Consider the following 19,298-nt stretch of genomic DNA (forward strand, 5'->3'; position numbering starts at 1 on the left):
AGTCTATTCTCAAAAGGGATGAAAATGGGGAGAGGAGACATGCGGCGTTTTCCAAAGACTGTTTTATTGTAAAATCATAAATACAACACTTGACATGAATCTCCCAAGAAACAGCTTTGTAGAGGTACAGGTTCTTATTTTATGTCTTTCACCTGGGCATTTAACTTGGAAAAATCTGTCTTCATAGTAACTTTAGAGTAGGGCTGTGTCTATTCTAGTAACAATATTTGTGCTAAAAAAACCTTTTCTTGTACAAATTGAGTGAATTTGGAAATGCAGATTTTTCTTCTACGCTGCTTAAATTTAGCTTGAAGCCTGCAAAGTCCTTCCGTGCCCCCACCAACTAATTTTAAAGCTGCTAATTCAACACACATTCTTAAATTTTTGACCCGTAAGGCCCAGCAAACTGATATAAATACAAGCAGAGTTTAGTAAGTCAAACTCTACAGTTGAGGCATTTTAGTACTACTGTGGCTGCATTGTATCTGAAGAAGCAAGCCCCGACTCAGGAAAACTCATACTGGAATAAATATGAGTCTTCAAGGTGCCCCAGAACTTCTGTTTTATTTGCTACCAATTTCCCCACACACAGCCCTGCTTTAGAGTTTCTTCTGTGCTACTGTTGGAGAACTAACTGGATTTATTAATCCTTGGATACGGGTCCCCTCCATTCAGATGGATCACAAATAGTTATAATTAAAGGGGGTTTTGTGGCTTTATTAAAAGCTTTCCACATTGAAATCGGCCAATTTCAAAACAGCAGGGGATCCATTAACTTTGTATTTAATTCTCCTATCTGACCACTTTTTCCTCCCCCCCCCCCAGGCAAAAGCTGAGAATGTTTAACAGTTTCAAGTGTTTCTTCACAGAAAGAAAGGTCAGCAACTGAGTTTGTGCAGATAATGTACTTAGGAGACCATTCCCGAACACCAACCATACAGGAGACTTTGAACAAGAGTCTTTCTTTATTTTAACACACAGCAAGCGTGACAGTAGATAACCTTTTTTTTTGTTTTTTTAAATACAGTACATGGTTTGACAGGAGGGTCGGCTGCCCTTGACCAGTTCCCCGCACACCCTCCCCCCAATCATGAAGACAAGCCAGTGGTGGCGATCTTTATAAAAATAGTGTGTTGCTACAAAAGTATAAATTAATGCTACCGGTATTAAGAAATATTAAACACAGTAAAACTTATAAGGATTAAGAAAAATATTCATTAATACCTGTAGAAAACTCTGGCCTAAAAATATTTTTTTTCATATTTTTAAACTTTTTCTGTAATCTTTCTCTTTTAAAGATGTTAGTTTTCTGTAATTCTCAGGTAGAGAGATGCAGATTACTACATCTCTGGTATTGCCTGGAACATTAATCTACAACAAAGAAATGTACATACTTCACTGCAGGTAGAGAAGGCAGGAGCAGAAAGGTAATTGGTTTTTCAAAAAACAGACAGACAAGACATTTCCTCCCCTTCCTCCTAGCTGAATTCCCACCACCCCTAATAGGATTTCAGTTCAGATAAAATGTGAAAATGGTTTAGTGTGGTTTTGAAGTCAGGATTTTACTCACAGACGATCATTCAGATCCTGGTTTGCCTTTATTTCTTGGCCAACCGTGAGCTAGTTGGTATCCAAACCGGCATCATGCTAGGGTATCATCACAGCTGAAGGTATCAAAGCTAGAGATATGTGGCTGGCATCTTCTTACCCCTTACTGTGAAGGGCAGGACTAGACAAGGCTGGCTCCAGGAGGCATAAACATTTTACCGTAAGGACACAATTCTCCATGGTTCTAGCAGCAGTCAAATAAATGCAGTGGCATTTGGCTTCCACATAATATGTTTTAGTGCACTTCTTTCTTAACTGGTAACAGACATGCTGCTATTGTCGATTAATAATTAAGCCACCTTCCCAGCTTGTAGGAGGGATGTGGCCACCGGCGTGCCTGTGCAGGCAGGGCTAGGAAAGATCCACATTTGCCCACCCTTATAACAGCCACAGGCCTTTCTGAGGTCTTTCAAAAAACCACATAACAACCAGGTGTATGAAAGATTGTGGGAAAAGCTAGGCAGTGTATAAACACATCATACTGTGTGGAGGTGGACAAAAAAACAAACAAAACCGAAGCAAGTTAGCACCCAAGCTGCACCAACACACTGATGTGGAAGAGACCATGGAGGAAAGGCAATTCCCATTTCTTTCACAAGGCCTATGACAATATCACTTGCACCTGCACCCTCCTCGGCTTTTATTCCTACTGTGCAAAAGGAAAAGGTAACTAAGTAATGGTACAATAGATTTCATTACCTCCTAGCTACCAGGCCTGTCTCTTGAGTACTGGCTGCTCCGTTGTCACTGTGGATAACCTGCTGCACCACGAGCTCTTTTTCCTGTGAACTGACAATCCCACCATGAGGTTTACAGCCAAGAATTGGGAAGAGGGGGGGGGGAAGAGCTATCCTTTCATGTAAACTGCTCTACATGAGCTCTCTTCGGGTTGAGGTTAGGTAGTATGAGGCAGGATGAGCTTTTATTTTTTCTTCCTGAGCATCTTGCCACAACTCACTCAAGGGCCCAGAAGTACACGCAAATAGCCTCTTTCCCCAGCCAGCCCAGCATGAAAACACAGGAATACATGCCTCAGACCACTGGTTTAGCAAGGCCAGCATTGTCTGTGCTGACTGGCAGTGGCACTTCAGGGTCTCGGTGTTTCCCATCCTACCCCTCTCCAATCTAGAGGGTACACAGTCCAGCATTTATAGCTGTGGGAAATGCTTTGGCTTACTAGAGGTTGTTTGGTACAATGCCTTTTTCCTGCTTTATGACGGTTTACAGCCAGTACATTTTTCACTTAGACTCTAAATATAGCTCTAAATCTCCAGAGGCCATAGACCTTAACTGCCCATTGCTGAAGCCTGAGGCACCTGGGACACAAGCAGAGCTCACCTTTGCTCTCCCTGTTTTGCAGTCGATACAGATGGAACAACCTCCCCCTCTCACTTCTTAGTTGCTTCACGGGGTTCAGTGTTACCCACACCATTCTGAAGCCAGCTGGGACCCTGTGTGGGGTTAGGAGGGGAGGAGCAGGTAACCATGAACATTTTTTACAGGAAGACCTCCTTGCTTGGGTCTGACTAAGCTTAACTACAGAGTGCTTTCTAGAGGCCTGTTAAGCCCTTGCTCAAGTTGCCTCAACGCTGCTGCTAGTCCTAACCCTTTTTATATACCAGCAATCTTCACTGTCTCCACCCAGGGTGGTGAAATGTGTTGCACAAAGCAGCAACAACATATATCAGGTGACCTTTCACTGCCATCACACTTAACTGGAAAGCTACTTTGTTCAACCTAAAGCTGCAGCCCGTAACTGGTTGCCCTTTGCTTTGCAAGCAAAATGCTGGGCTGCCGGGGGACGGGGACTCTTCTTCCACTATGTCCACAGGCAGCCCTCCCTCTGATAATCATGTCTTAGATGGGTGAGCAGCTGCTTCAAGGAGGGATGGTGCTGCTTTTGCTTTACGGATCTGGAAGGTACTCAAAAGATTCCAAAAAGATCTTTTGCTGATAGGCTAACTGATGAAAGGTCTGTATGTCTACTTGGAGTAACAGAGAAGCAGATCCTTTCTGAGCCTACTGGCAGGCTCCAGCTACATGGTAATCTGGGTGACTGAACAACTTTCCTCTACAGCAGGGGTGCCCAAACTTTCTGAGCCTGCAGATACCTTTGGAGTCCTGGCTGCCTGCAGGAGGTGGCGTTCCCCCAACAACAAAGGGTGTCATGGCTTACCTTCTGACACACAATGAAGATCTTTCTGTTGTGGTAACAGCTGCCGCCAAAGAAATATTTTAAAAAACCACCCTGTACAATGACATCTCCAATGGCCAATCAGGAGCCGTGCTAGGCAGAAGCCTCACTTGACCCCATCCACTTCCTAAAAGCATGGGGCAGGTACCCCATGTATCATGGTGTCCCAAACTATTACCGTTTTCTACTCTTATGCTGTGTAGCCAAGAAGGCAGGTACCTGGCCAACCAAACTCCAAAGAAGGAGGATACAAGGGACTCATCTCTCTCTACAAGGAGCAAGGCTGCTTGTTTCCCAACCAAACTGCAAGTGCCGAACAGAGCCTTTTAAAATGAACCCAGCTTATTTTTTTATAAGTAGGTTAAGGAGAAGAGAAAAAAACTCACCCATCCTGAGACACTGCTGAGGGTATGGTTTTAGTAGTGGCAACATGCTTCAAATACAAGACTGACCATCCAGACTGAGGCTAGTCTACATTGCTCTGGGAAGTTCGTAGCTGTTGTCATAGGGCCAAGTGCCAGATGACGGCAGACTCAAGCTGTGTACATAATCTCTCCACCCTAATTCCCTGCCCCCAGCCGCCCCCTACACTTGCAAGATCCATGCATCAGAGAAGACCACTAGACTGACACATCCAGTTGTTGCCTGTAGGTCATGCAGGCATGTTGGCTGTGCCACCTCCCATAAAGCAGTTGAGAATTACAGCAGTTTAAAGCAGTTAAGGTATTATAGCTAAGGGAACAAACATATATACCGCAGGAGTCCGGAGATGAGGGAAGAAGCAAAGACTCACTTTGTACCAAGCTTCCAGCTGGTCTGAAAAATAACCAGGACACTGACACTGAAGAGCTTCATACTGCAGGGTGAGATCTTCTCCCATGGCCACTCCTTCTGGCCCAGCCCAAGTCTGCAGGAAGAGGAGTCTGGATGGTCACAGCTTTGATGGACAAAGCATATCCCCTGTAAGATTTTTACAGCAATTGTGACTGCCTGAGGAGCTACCTAAATCAGGATTAGACCACTGGCCTTGTCTACACACCAACGCAGTAGAAAGGAAATGGACACATTCAGTGCTGAGGCAGCAGGAGGAAGCAAGCGGGTCTATGTAAGTTTTCAGGGTTCATCTTACCTTCTTCCCTTCCATTAAGAACAATACACTGCACCAAGATCAACTATTGCTTTGAATGTGGGTATCTTAAAGGGAAGGCTTGTGGCATAGATGCACTAAAGTTCTTAATCTCACAGTAATTTTGGAAAGGACAAAGGAGAGGGGGGTCTGACAAACTCAGGTGTAAGTCAACAGCTGATGGTATTTCACCTTGAGTGAATCCTGCACCAATGCACCATCTCTCCTGCTCGCTCTCAATGCTAGAATCTGCAGAGAGAGAGACCTTTTGTTAGACACCAGTGCAGCTAGCCAGTGTATCCTGGAATTTTACTGGGGAGGGGAGGAGGTCATATTGTGTTTGTAAAAAAATAGAAACACCTATAAGAAAAAAAAACCACATTTGTTACAGACATTCTTTGCCACAATAAAATCTCTCCGGTCTAACTTAAAATCTTTTCAAAACGTAGAATTGTTAGCTATTGAACTCAGAAAATGAGGAGACAGAATAGTTATTTTTCTTTCTTTAAAAAAACCTAATAATTAAAAAAAATAATCCTTCACGTCTCCCTTCCTGATTACTAGAGATTATTGGTGTTTTGGAAACACAGCTGCCCTTGTGAACTTGCAATGTTACGTTCAGAAGGCTGAGGTGAAATGCCTTCCTGGTATACAGTTATCTTAGGACCACAGTCCAGTGTGGATCTGAGAAAGCAGGTGTAATTCTCCTTGGCAGGAGGGCCCAAGAGATGGCGGGGGGGGGGGGATGAAACAGAACAGCAGGGGAGGAAAAAGAAAGCGAAAAACCAACAACAATTCAAGTCACTAGAACTCAGCTGCCTGAAGATGTCAGAGTGTAAGCATCCAATTGGTCTGCCCCCCTCCCCAGTGTTAAGTATGTTTATCAAGTTTGCGCGCACACAAACACACACGCACGCACACACACACTCATTCTTTCAAGGAAGGAGTATGTTCTTAGCAGTGGTGTGGCTCTGGCACACACCCAGCATTCCTTTCCAACCTAGCTTTTTATACACACATTAAATATATATATATATATATATAAAAAGCAATTTTGTTTCCCAGGGCAATCCGAAATGAGGTCCACAGTGTTTAGAACTTAAACTGGATTCTTTGTTTGGAACAGTGTTTTGTATGTGTAGAGGGTTGTGTTGGAGGAGAACTTTCCCCCATCTCCCCCTTCCCTCCCACTGAGTTTTAAAGCATGTTGGACTTCAAGAACATGAGTTTGTTCATATCTTCTGGACTGAGCAGCCGTCTCCTCTTGATCAAGAGGGCCTGCTCGCACATATTTACACAATTGCTTCTGGCACCAACAGCGGGCACTGCTAGGAGCCAAAAGGCCAACTTGGCTAGTTTTGTATGCTTCTGAGTAACACAGGACCAGTACTGAAAAAGATCAGGCGTGGCTTGGAAGAGGGGCTCCTGCAGGTAGTCATAGACTTCATTTTTGCCCGACCGGTCATCTTCCTGAGTTGGTGAGCTTTCACTTGAGGTCCGTGGTTTTTTGGTGGAAGGCTCAAACTCTGGCTCCTCTGCCCAAGACTCTTTTACTTCATTGATCAGCTCACAGACCTTGCCAATGATCTCCTCGTGTTGATATGGTGGGACTGGGCGCAGCTTCTGCTGAGGATCCAGAATCATGGCAACCTTGTGTGCTGAGTGGACTTTGAAGTTTTCCTTCAGTGCTTCCAGAAAGAGGTGGCACAGTTTGCTGACGATACCTGCATCATTGGCTTTGGAAGTGAAGAGCTTCTCCAATTTCACATAGGTGGGCAACACCAGCTGTAAGGTGGGCCGGCTCTCGTTGCTGAGTTCTATGACAGCTTGCTTCACTGGAGCCAAAATGGCAGCCAGGTTGCTGAGCAAGTGCTTGTTAAGGTTCTGGATGAGATTCATCTTCTTGGCTCTGCTGTAAAATTCGCAGATCTGCTCATAGCGTTCGTGGACAAGCAGGAGGGAGTCCGTCACAGAATTCCAGCAGGGCGGGGGTGATGTCTCCTCAAGGGAGCCAAACGTCTCCTTAGAGATCCCTGTTGAGCCTGCCAGATCCTCACAGACATTCAGCAGCTCAATGACCTCATGCATGTTGCGAGCCTGAAGAGTCCGCTTGTTCAGCACACTCTGCACAACTGAGTTCAAGGCACATGCCGAGCAACGCAGGCACATGCCTGCCTTGGAGAACGCGGAGGAGCTCACCTTGCAGTCTGTGACATACACTGTCCTGATCTCAGACATCACAAACTCAGACAGCACATTCTGCACCCAATGGTGGACCAGGTCCCCATTATCTCTAATGTCCACCCCCTTGATCCCCAGCACATAGCTCTTGATGCTGTTGCCTTCTGCCTGGTAAGCAGTCAGGATGTAGCACGAGTCAGGGCCAACACTCTGCGAGTGGCATGTGACACCTATGCCTGAGCATGCGTTGCTGCCCAGGGCACAAGTGACCTTCACCTTCACCTGGTTGTACATCCGTGGCAAATGCTTCAGAGCCAGTGTGTTGAAGTTGCCCAGGATCTCTGTGACTGAGAAGGCGCCATAACGGGCACCACTGTCAACGAGGGTTTGAGCCAACTTGATGAACTCCTTGCCGCTCACCACGCTCAGCGTCCCCAGGTCGGCACACATCACACGCAACAGTCTCTCTGCGATGTTCTGCCGCTCCTTCTCCGGGATCGCGCTGTTGGTCAGGGAGCTGCTGGCTGAGGCTGGAGGAAAGGGGAGGGGACGGGGGGAAGAACCTTTAGCCACAAGAGATGAGACATTGCAGGAGGGCAACAGCAAAGCAGCCTGCATGGCCTCATGCACGGGATTGACCACATAGCAAGAAGCCAGCGGGTGTCCGTGACCTAAGCATGGATAAGTTCTGGCATAGCATTGACTCTGTGGAGTGGGTAGCTGGTCCCACAAACTTTCCCAATAATGCGGCCTCCGCTCTTGCGGCTGAGATGAGTTGATGCTCAGTGGCAAAGCTCCCGCTTTGTAGGCCCACCCACTACTGATCCCTATTCTGAAGTACTTCAATGCACAAAGCTCTCAGGTACATACTGTTGTTAGCGTTGTTTCTTTGGAGGTGTGGCTTCCACTTCTCTTCCACCACTGCTGGAGGTGACTTGGGGTGGTTGGAGGCGAGGCTGTTCTCATTGTCAGCTGTGGGCACAACAAAGGAGGCAAGAGAAGCTACGATTTACTTTCAACTTTAATCAACCCAACCAACCAAAGCACCTAAAAAAGACAAAAGAGTTCTACTAGCCACTTTCCCAATATTGGATCTCATCATTCCCATATACCTCATACTTGGCTATGCCTGTTGCTCTCTCATTATGGGCCACACCTAGCTAGTCCACTGGCAAGCAACCACTCTTTCCCCCTTAGACAAAGAGGGCAAGCTGCCTGCAAACCCTGCTTGTGGACCTTTCACTAGAGGCATCGGGTGGGCTGCTGTATGGGAAACTGAAGGCCTTAAGGTCCAATCCAGCAAAGCTCTTCCATTTGTGATCATTCAAAAAAGTTCTACTTATGTATCTCCTAATGCAGCATTTCTAGTAGCTGCTCAAGGCAGAAAATGAGACCTGATCTCACAAAGGAAACACATCCATGAAGAAAGCATCCAAATCTTGCTAGAGAACTTTCAAGGGGGAGGGGAGGAATCTTTACAGACTTTCAAGTCTTATAGAAGTTTGCTACATGTTCTGGGGAACTGATCTTCAAGCACGCCTGAGAGAAGGAAATGTCTGCTGGGCCAGACAGCACCAATGAACCTGAGTTAACCTTTGTGGCTTTACAGGAGGGATTGAGCAGGCTTACCAGCATGGGATTGCATGTGTTCTAGGAGATTGTTGTAGAACTGGAATTGGATCCCACAGGCCCCACAGGTATACGGTTCTGAAAGAAGGAAGTGAGAATGGGAGAGTTAGACTCTGTCAAGGTAAAACTTGCCCACACCTCCACAGTCCAAAGATTGGTGAAGCTCAGGCCTGCTAATTGCAGCTTCTTGCAGTCAACCCTATTTGGGTCAACAGGAACTGGGACATGCAGAACTGCCCAAAGAACTTCCAGTTATGTGCTCCACACCCCACCCAAAAGTCTAGAATCTACCTGTCTGGAAGGGGAAGGCTAAATGAGATCAGCCTGATGTTGCTGCCTAGAACCTTACCAGTGGGGTTCCTGTCTGAAGTCTATGCTACTTTGCTGGAGCATCCTTCCCAGAGCTTCTCCAGTAAAGCCTGGACCCCTCAGGGCTACCAAAGGGATGACTCCAAAGGGGGGGTCACCACTTTGAGGGAGCCTCTTTGATGGGGAGATGAGGGCGAGTGTCTGTGTCCTTGTTTATAGAGCCAGAGAAACTGGTAGAGCTAAAGGGAGAGAGCTGCCATTCCCCTGATCCTGGGTAGAGGGAGGCAGACTGGCTTTTCTAGGAGAAGGAGGCCTGGCCACTCTTTGGGCACTCCTCCTTCAGTTCTTTCTGCTTGCAGTCAAGGGAGATCTGGTTCCTCCAAGGCTGGGCCCCTGCTACTGAATGCAAAGTCATTATGTGGAAAAACTACCACCATTCAAGCTTAAATCCTGGATTAGCTGGCTGACTTGGTATGTATTACAGACACTTGGATGGCTGGGGCTTGAGGAGTTAACTCAGACCCTGTTCTTTCTACCAGGTTTCTCTGTACAGCAGAAGGCTGGGCCAAGGGGAGGGGGAAGGGGTTAACTGTGATGTCATCCGTCAATCAAAGTGCCTCATCCAGCAGCTCCTGAAGGTGGATGACCAGGACAGGGTAGGGATTCTGCTGGTGTACCGTTCACCCCACTGCCCACAGCCATCCCTGTTCCTGAACTGGCCTCAGATGTGCTAGTGAAGACCCCAAGACTGGTGTCTCCTGGGTGACTAACATCCATGCCAAGGACAGGGCGTCAAGAGCAGTGCAGGATTTCATGGCCTCTATGATGACCGTGGGCCTCTCCCAAATGATTACTGGCCTCGTACATTTAGCAGGACACACACACTGGACTTGATCTGTTATACTGCCGGGAGAGTATTCTGGAGATGGGGGGAGTGACAGCTTACTCCCTTGTCATGGACAGATCATTACCTGATAGAGATCAGACTTACTGCTTCCTCTTTCCTCCGCAGGGGTGCTGGACCCATTAAGATGGTCTGCCCCAGGCGCCTGATGGATCCTGATGGGTTCCTGTCGGCGCTTGGGGATTTTCCCACCTCGGTTGCTGACGATTCTGTCGAGGCTCTGACCGCTCTCTGGAATAGGGAGATGGCTCGGGCTGTTGACATTATCGCCCCTAAGTGCCTTCTCCCCCCGATAGAGCCAAGCAATCTCCCTGGATCACTTGGGGCCACAAAATGGGAGGGACAACGGCTAGAGCACCACTGGCGGAAAACTCAGAACAACTGATTGAATGTAGTACAGAGCAACTGATCGAATGTAGTATCTGAGCACCCTCTGTGGCGGTGATGACTCAAGATCTGTTCCGGATTAGATACCGGTGTGGCTGCATGTCAAGATAATATACTTTTGGCACCAGTTTATATGGAGACTTTTCAGCTTGTGGATCCCGAGAATGCGGACAAAATCCTAGAACAAGTGAAATCTACCACCCATGTTCTGGACACTTGTCCTTTCTGGCTGATGGGATTGACTGAGTGGGTAAGGGGAGTGATAAATCATCTTTCTGCCACAAACTCACAGGGCGACCTTAACTGGCCCTCTCTCTCTCAGCCTCAGCCCTCCCATCTGTAATGCATGGCCTAACTAAGTGTAGTGGTTGAGCACGGTGGCCTCTACTTAGAACAACCGGGTTTGATGCCCCACCCCTCCTTCACATGCAGCCAACCGGTTGACCCTGAACCAGTCATAGTTCTCTTAGAGCTCTCTCAGCCCCACCCACCTCCAGGGTGTCTGTTGTGGGAAGAGGAAGAGAAGGCAATTGTAAGCCACTTTGAGATTCCTCCTGGTAGAGAAAAGCGGCATATAAGAACCAATTCTTCTTTTTTTTTAAGAGGCTGCTGCAAGCAGCCAAGCAGGAGAACTACTCTGACGTATACTGCTTACCACCCTTACAAATCAATGGCTAGAAATTCACTCACAAGCCAACAGGCACTGATCTCCTTGGAATTCAGCCAGGGACCCATCCTACCATGGCTTCACTGTGTGACTAGCTCACACCGCCACCTGGAATGCCAACTCCATTGTGTGAGTTCTCTGTCTTGCTTAGCTTCCAGCCTAAAGGACCCTCAGATAAGGAGTCCAGCAGGCAGCGCAGCAACAATGGATAGAGAGAGTCTGCCACTTTCCTGGTTTAGCAGCTATCAGCATGCTGAAGATCCACAGCAAGATCCATCATGGATTCTACAATTCCTCTCTAGGCAGTCAAGCATCAACTCAGCAGTTCTGGGCAAGCACACCTGTCTCTGTAGGCTTCCAGCACCCTTCTCCACTTCTACCTGGTAAGAAGGCTGCATTCCCTGTTATCGGGATGCACTCATGCAATATATATTGGGTGGATCACATACAGGGCACTCATCACTGCAGAGGCTCCATTGCAACAAGGGTCATGGAAGGAATAGGGAGTGCTGGACTCCCAAGATATTTCAGGACACAAGTAGAGGAGGTGGTGTCCCTGGGGATGCCACAACCATTTTTTTCCCTCAGGATTTGTTCCTTTACAAAAGCCATGGGAGGCCGATCTGGCTCAGGGCCATGGTGTAGGAAAGGGCCTCCTGTTTCTTAAGAGGTTTGGTCTCCTGAAAAATGGTGCAGGAAGGAACAGGATCGACCCCCCCCCCCCAAGTCCCAAACAGCATCAGGTGCCACCCGCATGGCATTTTTAAAGGAAAAGAAATCCTGAGATTAGATGTCTGTGGCATCCTTGGGTTGTCCCCAGGGACCCTGTTCCATCTAGCTGCACCTTCTGGAGACAATTCTGGGGCCCAAAACCTAACCCAAGGCACCATGGCCTAGTTCTGCGAGAGAGGACCATTGTGTTTGAGCGCGTGTAGCAGAGCAATAGATCTTCAACCTCAGAAGCCCCTGGTTAGCATCTCATCTGCCATGAACTTTGGAAGGGGGCTTTAGGCAAACAGCCCCCCCTTGCGGCCTCTGTGCCACCCCAACCGCTCCCCCATCTACAGGGTGGGGATAATACCTGAACCTAGTTGGCTTTAAAAATTAAAAGAACCCACTGCAAGGTAAGGATTGTGAAGCACTCTGAGGGTGCTTTTTTTTTAAAGGCTTTCCCCTTCCAGACTGTAGCTGGGGGCTCACATGACTGAATGGTCCTTATGGGGAGGGGGATATCACACAGAAAACTGGTGGAACATTAGGCTCTTCTCTCTGACATACTAACTGCCTATATGCAAGTAAGCTTTTTTTAAAGTTCATAAGAGGATTCATTCCTACGATCCCCAACCCTCTGATGAATGGGCACAGCCTCTATACAGGTTGCCCTGGTTTATACAGGCCAGGCTAGAATAACCTTGTCAAATCTCAGAAACTAAGCTGGACCAGCCCTGGCTTATATTTGGATGGGAAGTCACCCACCAAGGGCCCAGGATGGCAATGCAGATGGCAAGCCACCTTTGAACATCTCTTGCCTTGCAAACCCTGCAAGGCTGCCATTGGCTGGCTGCAGCTTGATGGCACTTCCCACCTCCAATCCCATTCACAGGCAGGCTGCCTCACTGAGAACTAGTTCCATGTCTATGTGATGATGAGACATCCCAAGTGGTCTTTTTGCCTCTACTAGCAGAGAGGGATTCTAGGCAGTGTGACTGTCCTGCTCCTCCCTCATCTTTCAAGACCAGCTTCAGTCAGCTGTTAAATTCTGCTTAGCGTTGTTCTCAATCTGGGATCCCAGAACTGGAGTCTGTTTTTGTTCCAAAGCCTACTTTGGTAATAACATCTTTCACTTGGTCTTGCATGCACAACGTTCTCACTTCAAAATACCCGACTCAAGTTGGTGGCTTGCAAACATCAGCAGGCACCAATTTCGGGGGGGGGGGAACAAAAATATGAAAAAAATGGGGCCTAAGGTTGCCAGCAGCTCTCTTCTCACTGAGGCCTATGTGGGACCCCCCCTCCCTGGGTTCCCTGCACTGGTTTCCTATCACCATCAGTATTCAGCACACCCTCAGGTTACACTTATGCACAGATGCTCTGCATGTCTTCTTCATATTCCAATCTCTCCCTACTCCCCTTCTCTACCACCCACAACCACCCACATATCTCCTGTACCTTTATAATACTGAAGTCTCCAAGTCCTACAATTACCTCTTGCAACACAAGAATGCCTGGCAGAAGTTGGAGGTACACCTCTGAAAACTATGCAACCAAGTGAGAGAGATGCTGCTAACACAATGACTACTCAGCATAAATCTGCTCATTTAAAAATATTCAATTCATCCAACTCTTGGGCCCCAATGGTGCCCTTTCAGCATTCGCCCAGCCATGTGGCAACCACTTTTTCCCTGCATGGGCCTTTCCAGAGAACTGGCCTTGTGCTAGAAGGGGAATTCCCTCTGTTGCAGCTCAGTTATTGAAACATTTTCCCAGCCACAGTTCCCATGCAGTTGGAAGATGTTTCATGTTAGCTATAAATCATTCCACAGCTTTAGACAAACACATGAAAGATTCATACATGCACAAGCAATTTCATCCATGCATTATGGCACCATGCGTAATGATTTCTCTCATCTGACACATATGCTACTTTTTGGCGTAGTGGAGAGCCAGTTTGGTGTAGTGGTTAGGAGTGCGGACTTCTAATCTGGCATGCCAGGTTCGATTCTGCGCTCCCCCACGTGCAACCAGCTGGGTGACCTTGGGCTCGCCATGGCACTGATAAAACTGTTCTGATCAGGCAGTGATATCAGGGCTCTCTCAGCCTCACCCACCTCACAGGGTGTCTGTTGTGAGGAGAGGAATGGGAAGGCGACTGTAAGCCGCTTTGAGCCTCCTTTGGGTAGGGAAAAGCGGCATATAAGAACCAACTCTTCTTTTAAAATCAAAGGATGCATTCACTGGGGGAGGAGCACATGGTGGCATATGCATGCACCTCACTAGATCATGGCCATCAACTATCCAAAACAATCCCTCAACAACCCTGAAGAGTTAGAAGAAACAATGCTGAGCTAGATGGACCAATAATATAAGGCATCTACAGGCATTCACTTTGCATTCAGAATGGCCCCAATTCAGTCTCTGGGCCCAGCCTCTCCAGTAGGAGGAGTTCCAGCAGCAGGGTCTTTCTCTACTTGAGACCCTGGAGAGGAGCTGCCAGTCAGCATATTGATCCTGCACTCTGTACAAAAGAGCTTCATGGGTTCATCTCGTAGGATGCTGGCTTTAAACTAAGACTGTTAGCTTCTGCTTGGTTTCTGGGCTCAATTTAAAATGTTGGTTTTACCAAACGAAGCCCTGAGCAGGTACCTAAATGACCATCTGCTCCCGCATGAACTACATATGCCCTGATCCTATTCAGAGAGCTCTGTGAATAGCACTGTGGTTAACTCCATGTGAGAACTCCACAGGACAGGGCCATGTAGAAAAGGGCCAGAGGAAATCCCTCCCAAGGGAAATATTATTGTTGGAACCAGGACTCAGAGGCTCTGGCTTCCGTCTGTTCGCTGCTGCCAACTCCTCATTAGGAGTTTTGATCAACTGCATGTTCTAACTGGCATAAACTGTTTTTCGATCTGGAAGCTGTATCTTCTTTTCCAATAAACAGCAGGTGTGAAAACAAGAACTGAGCAGCAAGGTATACCCTTAGAAAACCCCTAGTTCGACTCTGCCAGACTCCTTAGGTGGCCTCCAGCAAACTACTCTCTCCACCCTTCCCCCAAGTCATTTTGCATATGGTTCCAACTCCTACATATGGTTCCATATGGTTCCAACAGGTTCCAACTACTCTGCCCTATGTTGGAGGGCGACGGTGTTGAATCTATGAAGACAAGGCCTGAGAAGAGCTTAATATGAACAGCAACTCAGAAATCTACAATTCACTAGCAAAACTGATCTTCATAACAATCTCATCTCTAGAGTAGCACTCAGAGAAGCTCAGCAGTTGTATCAGCTGCCTAAGGTGATGGCGAGTTCCCCCTAACCAGCAGTTGTTAAGCGGAAGCTGGACAGGTACTTTTAGTGGATGCATTAGGCTGATTCTGCATTGGGCAGGGGCTGGTCAAGATGGCCTGTATGGCCCCTTTCAACTCTGTGATTCTATTATTATTATTGTTGTTATTGTTATTATTGTTATTATTATTATTATTATAATTATCATTGTTATCATTATTATCATCATCATCATCATCATTATTATCGTCATCATCATCATTATTATCATTATCATCATCATCATCATTATTATTATTATTATTATTTCCCGCCACTCCCAAATGGCTCGTGGCGGGTTATAGTGTCTTAAAACCCCATTAAAACTTCCATTAAAAGACTTAAAAGACTATGATTCTGAGCCGGGCTATCTAGGTCATGGAAAAAAGGTAGGCCCTGGCTAAAGCCAGGGAATTCTCAGAGACCTCTCTTGAGGCCCACCTGGAACCTATGAGGCACCAGGGTTTTTATCTAAGCTTTTATTCCATTGTGGTGCTGTTTTAATAGTAATAATAATAATAATAATAAATTTATCCTTATATCTCGCCCTTCTCAGTTAACTCAGGGCAGGTAAGATCAAACAATAGAAATCATATCTATATGTCCAAACAAATGGACAGTTAGATTAGGTGGGTTTTAAAATTGACATTATATTACAATTATTCAAATTATTACCTGTTTTATAATTACAGAACTTCTGAAGAGTTGGATGAGTTTTCAAGCAGGAAGGCCACCATTTTCATGATGTTATTCCTGGCCTCCACTGTAGGCCTGGCAGAACAGCTCTGTCTTACAGGTCCTCCGGAACTGCTTAAGGTTCTGGTGGGCCCTGATCTCACCAGGGAGAATGTTCCACCAGGGTTGGGCCAGTCCAACATATCTTTCCATCTGCAGGAGCTCTCTAGGGCCAGCAAATGCCAGCAAATGCCCTGCTCTACGGGATGCTTTTATAGCCTACTTTTATGCCTACATTTATTTTACGCTACTGATTTTATCAATGGACTGCTGGTTTTAATGGAGATGGCGTTCTTTTTTAGACCATGTTTTAAATTTGCATTTTTGTTCTTATTTGTTAGCCTTCTCAAGAAGCTGAGTAGAAATCATTCAAATGGATAAGGCTGGTGGTGAGGAAAGAGTAGTAAGGCTAAACTGGCTTGGGGAGGGCACTGCAGATCAACACCAAGAGTACCAAGAGGGGAATTCTTCCTTTTCCTGTTAACACTGCTCCTGCTCACCCCATAAATGTGGAGCAGGAAAGCAGCGTTAACAGAGAAAAGTCAGCTGGGTCAAGTTTGAGGGAAACTGGATGGAAAGAGCCACTTAAGTGCAGCACCACACGCATCCATCGCACTTACTTTGCAAAAGCGGGAAAGGATTTGAAACCAGGGGACTTGCGGTTTCTGAAAGAAAGAAAGAGATTCAGATATTGAGACTGAGAGAGAGCCTGCGCCAACCATCCACCACAGCTCTGGACCTGCTTGTCTGGTCACTGATGTGTGGGCTGCAAAACCATGCCCTGAAGAGGATGACAAGAGGGTCATCTGCTTCCTTAATAAATCCACTAAGGATTATGAGGACTGCCTGATACCAAGCCTTAACCACTGGTCCATCTAGTTTAGGATCACCTCTCCTGACTGGCAGCAGCTCCCTAGAATCTCATGTCTTCCAAACGCCGAAGATCCACTGACTGGAGATGCCAAGAACTGGACCTGGGATCTTCCTCCCCCAAATCATGGGTCCCTCCTGGATATCAAGCTGCTTTATGCCTTCGAGTCACTGGTCCATGTTGGTCAGAGGTAGCAGCTCTCCAGGGTCTTGGACAAACAAAGGCATTTCCCAAAAATCCTGTAACTGGAGGTGGTGGGGATTGAACCTGGGTTCTTCTGCATGCAAACCAGGTGCTCTGCACGCTCATTGCCCATCAGCTCTATTTTAAAGAATTGGCTGCCATCCAGTTGCCTTTTCTTTTTGGAGGCTACATATAAACTAGAAAATCTATTCCACTATCATTGATCTGAAGGCAAACACTGATTTACAAAAGATGTTCAACACCATCTTCAGGTATTTGCAAGGATCCATGTTGAAATTTAATAGTACTGCCTCAGCTTTCACCTCTGCAGCGGTCTAATAATAGGGAGGAGGAGAGCAGTACATGTTCCCTATCAATGTCGGGGGGGGGGGAGAATATGTGTAGCATGATTAGCACCAAGTGCTCATCTGGCACAATCTGGTCAGTGTCAGGCTGGGATCTGGGAGACTCCAGCTCCAAACCCCCACTCTGCCATGGAAGCTTCCTGGTTCACCTTGGGCCAATCACACACACTCGGGCTAGCCTACCTCACAAGGTTGTTGTGTGGAAGAGAGGAGGACAATGTGACTGCTTTGGGTCCTCATTGGGGAGAAAGGCAGAGTATGAATGAAGCAAGGAAATAAATCTGGAGAGGAAATGACCAGCAAAGGAGAAAAGACAGACATCTTCACATCCTTGGAGAAAAAAGAGAAGGCCGTTTTTGCACCTATGAATGTATATAAACACTTGCAGGATTTGGCTGCAAGCTGAGATCCACTGCCGCTGGACACTTTGCTTAAGGGTGTGGAGAGACTGGGTTGGCACTGTGAGGATCGCAAGCAGAACTGCAAGGCTGGCAAGGGGAACATTTTGCATGACAAGAGCAACTGCCCCAAGGATATGTCTGCAGCGTCTGAAGGACTGCAGGGCTGGAAATGCTTTGGAGACCTTCAAGACCTGCTCATATTGTGGGGAGGAAAAGACGAGGCCGGAATGGCTAGAATTACACACTAGCTACTGCCAAAAAGTGCAAAGGCAGGCAAGAACCCCAAAAGAAATCCCTTCTGCATACTATGATGCCTCTGAGAGAGTCCCTGCTTGCCATATGTGAAGCTGCCTCATGTGGTCAAACCACTAGTCCCTCTAACACGTGATGGCTTCCTCTGCCTGCCAGAGGGCTCTCCAGGGTTTCCTCCCAGCACGTATTAAGACTCCTCCTTTGGCACGATTTGGCTGCCTTGGCGATCACCGAAGCCTGAGGCGGCCAGTGCTGTGGCGTACAGAGAAGGGGCGGTGATGGCGGCGTGGCAGCTGGCGGCTGCACACAGGCGCAGAGCTCTGCACCTGCATGCGGACACCAGCTGGTGCACTGACACTGACGCCTCCTCTCCACACCACAGTGCTGTATAGCCGGATTTGAAGTCTTGAGTATTATATTATTCTTTTAAAACTGGAATCCCCGATCTGTTTCAAATTGATAAGGCAAATGTGCACACTGATAAACAGAATCTAATACATAAAGAGCACCACAGTAATAGTAAGATGACGATGATGATAGCCGTTCAGTCATGTCTGGCTTTTGGTGATCCTGTGGGTCAGCTGTCACCAAGTTTTTCGGTCTTGCATCGCTTCTTTTAGTTGTGAACAGTAAGCTACCAAGTTGTGTCTCCACCCTGGTCTGTGACCGCATGGGTAAACTTGTGCTTGTACTTAACAATAAGCTACCAATCCGCAAAATAAAGTAAAATGCAAAATCAAAAAGCCCATGTCTGCTCACAACCGCCTATCTACATTGTATTGCAAACCACATAGCTAATTTTAACTATCAAGAGTTAATCATATTTTAATCATAATTAACTCATCTTTAAAACCTAATTATTATATAATGAATATTTTATTGTCTATTAACTGATTGATGGCCCTTGTTTGATTTTGTTGTTACCTGCCCTGAGCCTGTAGTGAAGGGTGGGCTAGAAGAATGAAGGTATTATTAATATTAATACATGGAAAACACATGGAACATGCCAAGTGAGGCATCCAAGGCCTACAGGATGATGAGCACAGAACCTGCCCACACTGGAATAATTGTTTCAGCTGCTTATTTATGCTCAGTTCTTTTACAAAAAGGCCACCAACTCCACACCTGTCAGTCACGGCAAGAAGCTGCGTGCTGCCTCTTCACTCACATCCTTTCCAGAAAGCCTTTGGCACAAATCTCCCCTCTTCCCTGCTGAAACACAGGCTAAGCACATAAAAAGGGACAGAAAGGTTTAGAATGAGAGCGCCTCAGGGCAGGATCTGTCTGGTACTCTATCCAGCAATTGTTTTTAAGGCCCATATTGATGTTTTAGAAAGATGCTCAGGGCCTCCTCTTGAGATTCAGCTGTAACTTCTGCAGAGGGAATGGGGGATTCATGGTCACTCTGGGTGCTTGGGAGGGGTGGGTAGGGCCTATCTACT

The 19,298-nt window shown here is 46.9% G+C and overlaps 1 protein-coding gene across 16 annotated transcripts in view; it reads right to left on the reverse strand.

The window, feature by feature from the left end:
- Positions 1-43: 43 nt before the first annotated feature.
- ZNF618 (zinc finger protein 618) overlaps positions 44-19,298 on the reverse strand; it is a 191,090-nt gene continuing 171,835 nt past the window's right edge. For 11 of the 16 annotated variants that reach the window (XM_077305168.1, XM_077305167.1, XM_077305166.1 and 8 more), the window contains 5 exons: positions 16,405-16,449; positions 10,039-10,182; positions 8,739-8,816; positions 7,980-8,081; positions 44-7,639 (listed from right to left, as the gene is read on the reverse strand). In XM_077305168.1, coding sequence (XP_077161283.1) covers positions 6,126-7,639; positions 7,980-8,081; positions 8,739-8,816; positions 10,039-10,182; positions 16,405-16,449 — 1,883 coding nt within the window. In that variant the 3' untranslated portion in view covers positions 44-6,125. The remainder of the gene's footprint in view (positions 7,640-7,979; positions 8,082-8,738; positions 8,817-10,038; positions 10,183-16,404; positions 16,450-19,298) is intronic. The other 5 variants (XM_077305163.1, XM_077305162.1, XM_077305172.1 and 2 more) reach the window with 3 other exon arrangements.

Source organism: Paroedura picta, chromosome 12 (genome assembly GCF_049243985.1).
Source record: "Paroedura picta isolate Pp20150507F chromosome 12, Ppicta_v3.0, whole genome shotgun sequence".
NCBI classification, from domain to species: domain Eukaryota; kingdom Metazoa; phylum Chordata; class Lepidosauria; order Squamata; family Gekkonidae; genus Paroedura; species Paroedura picta.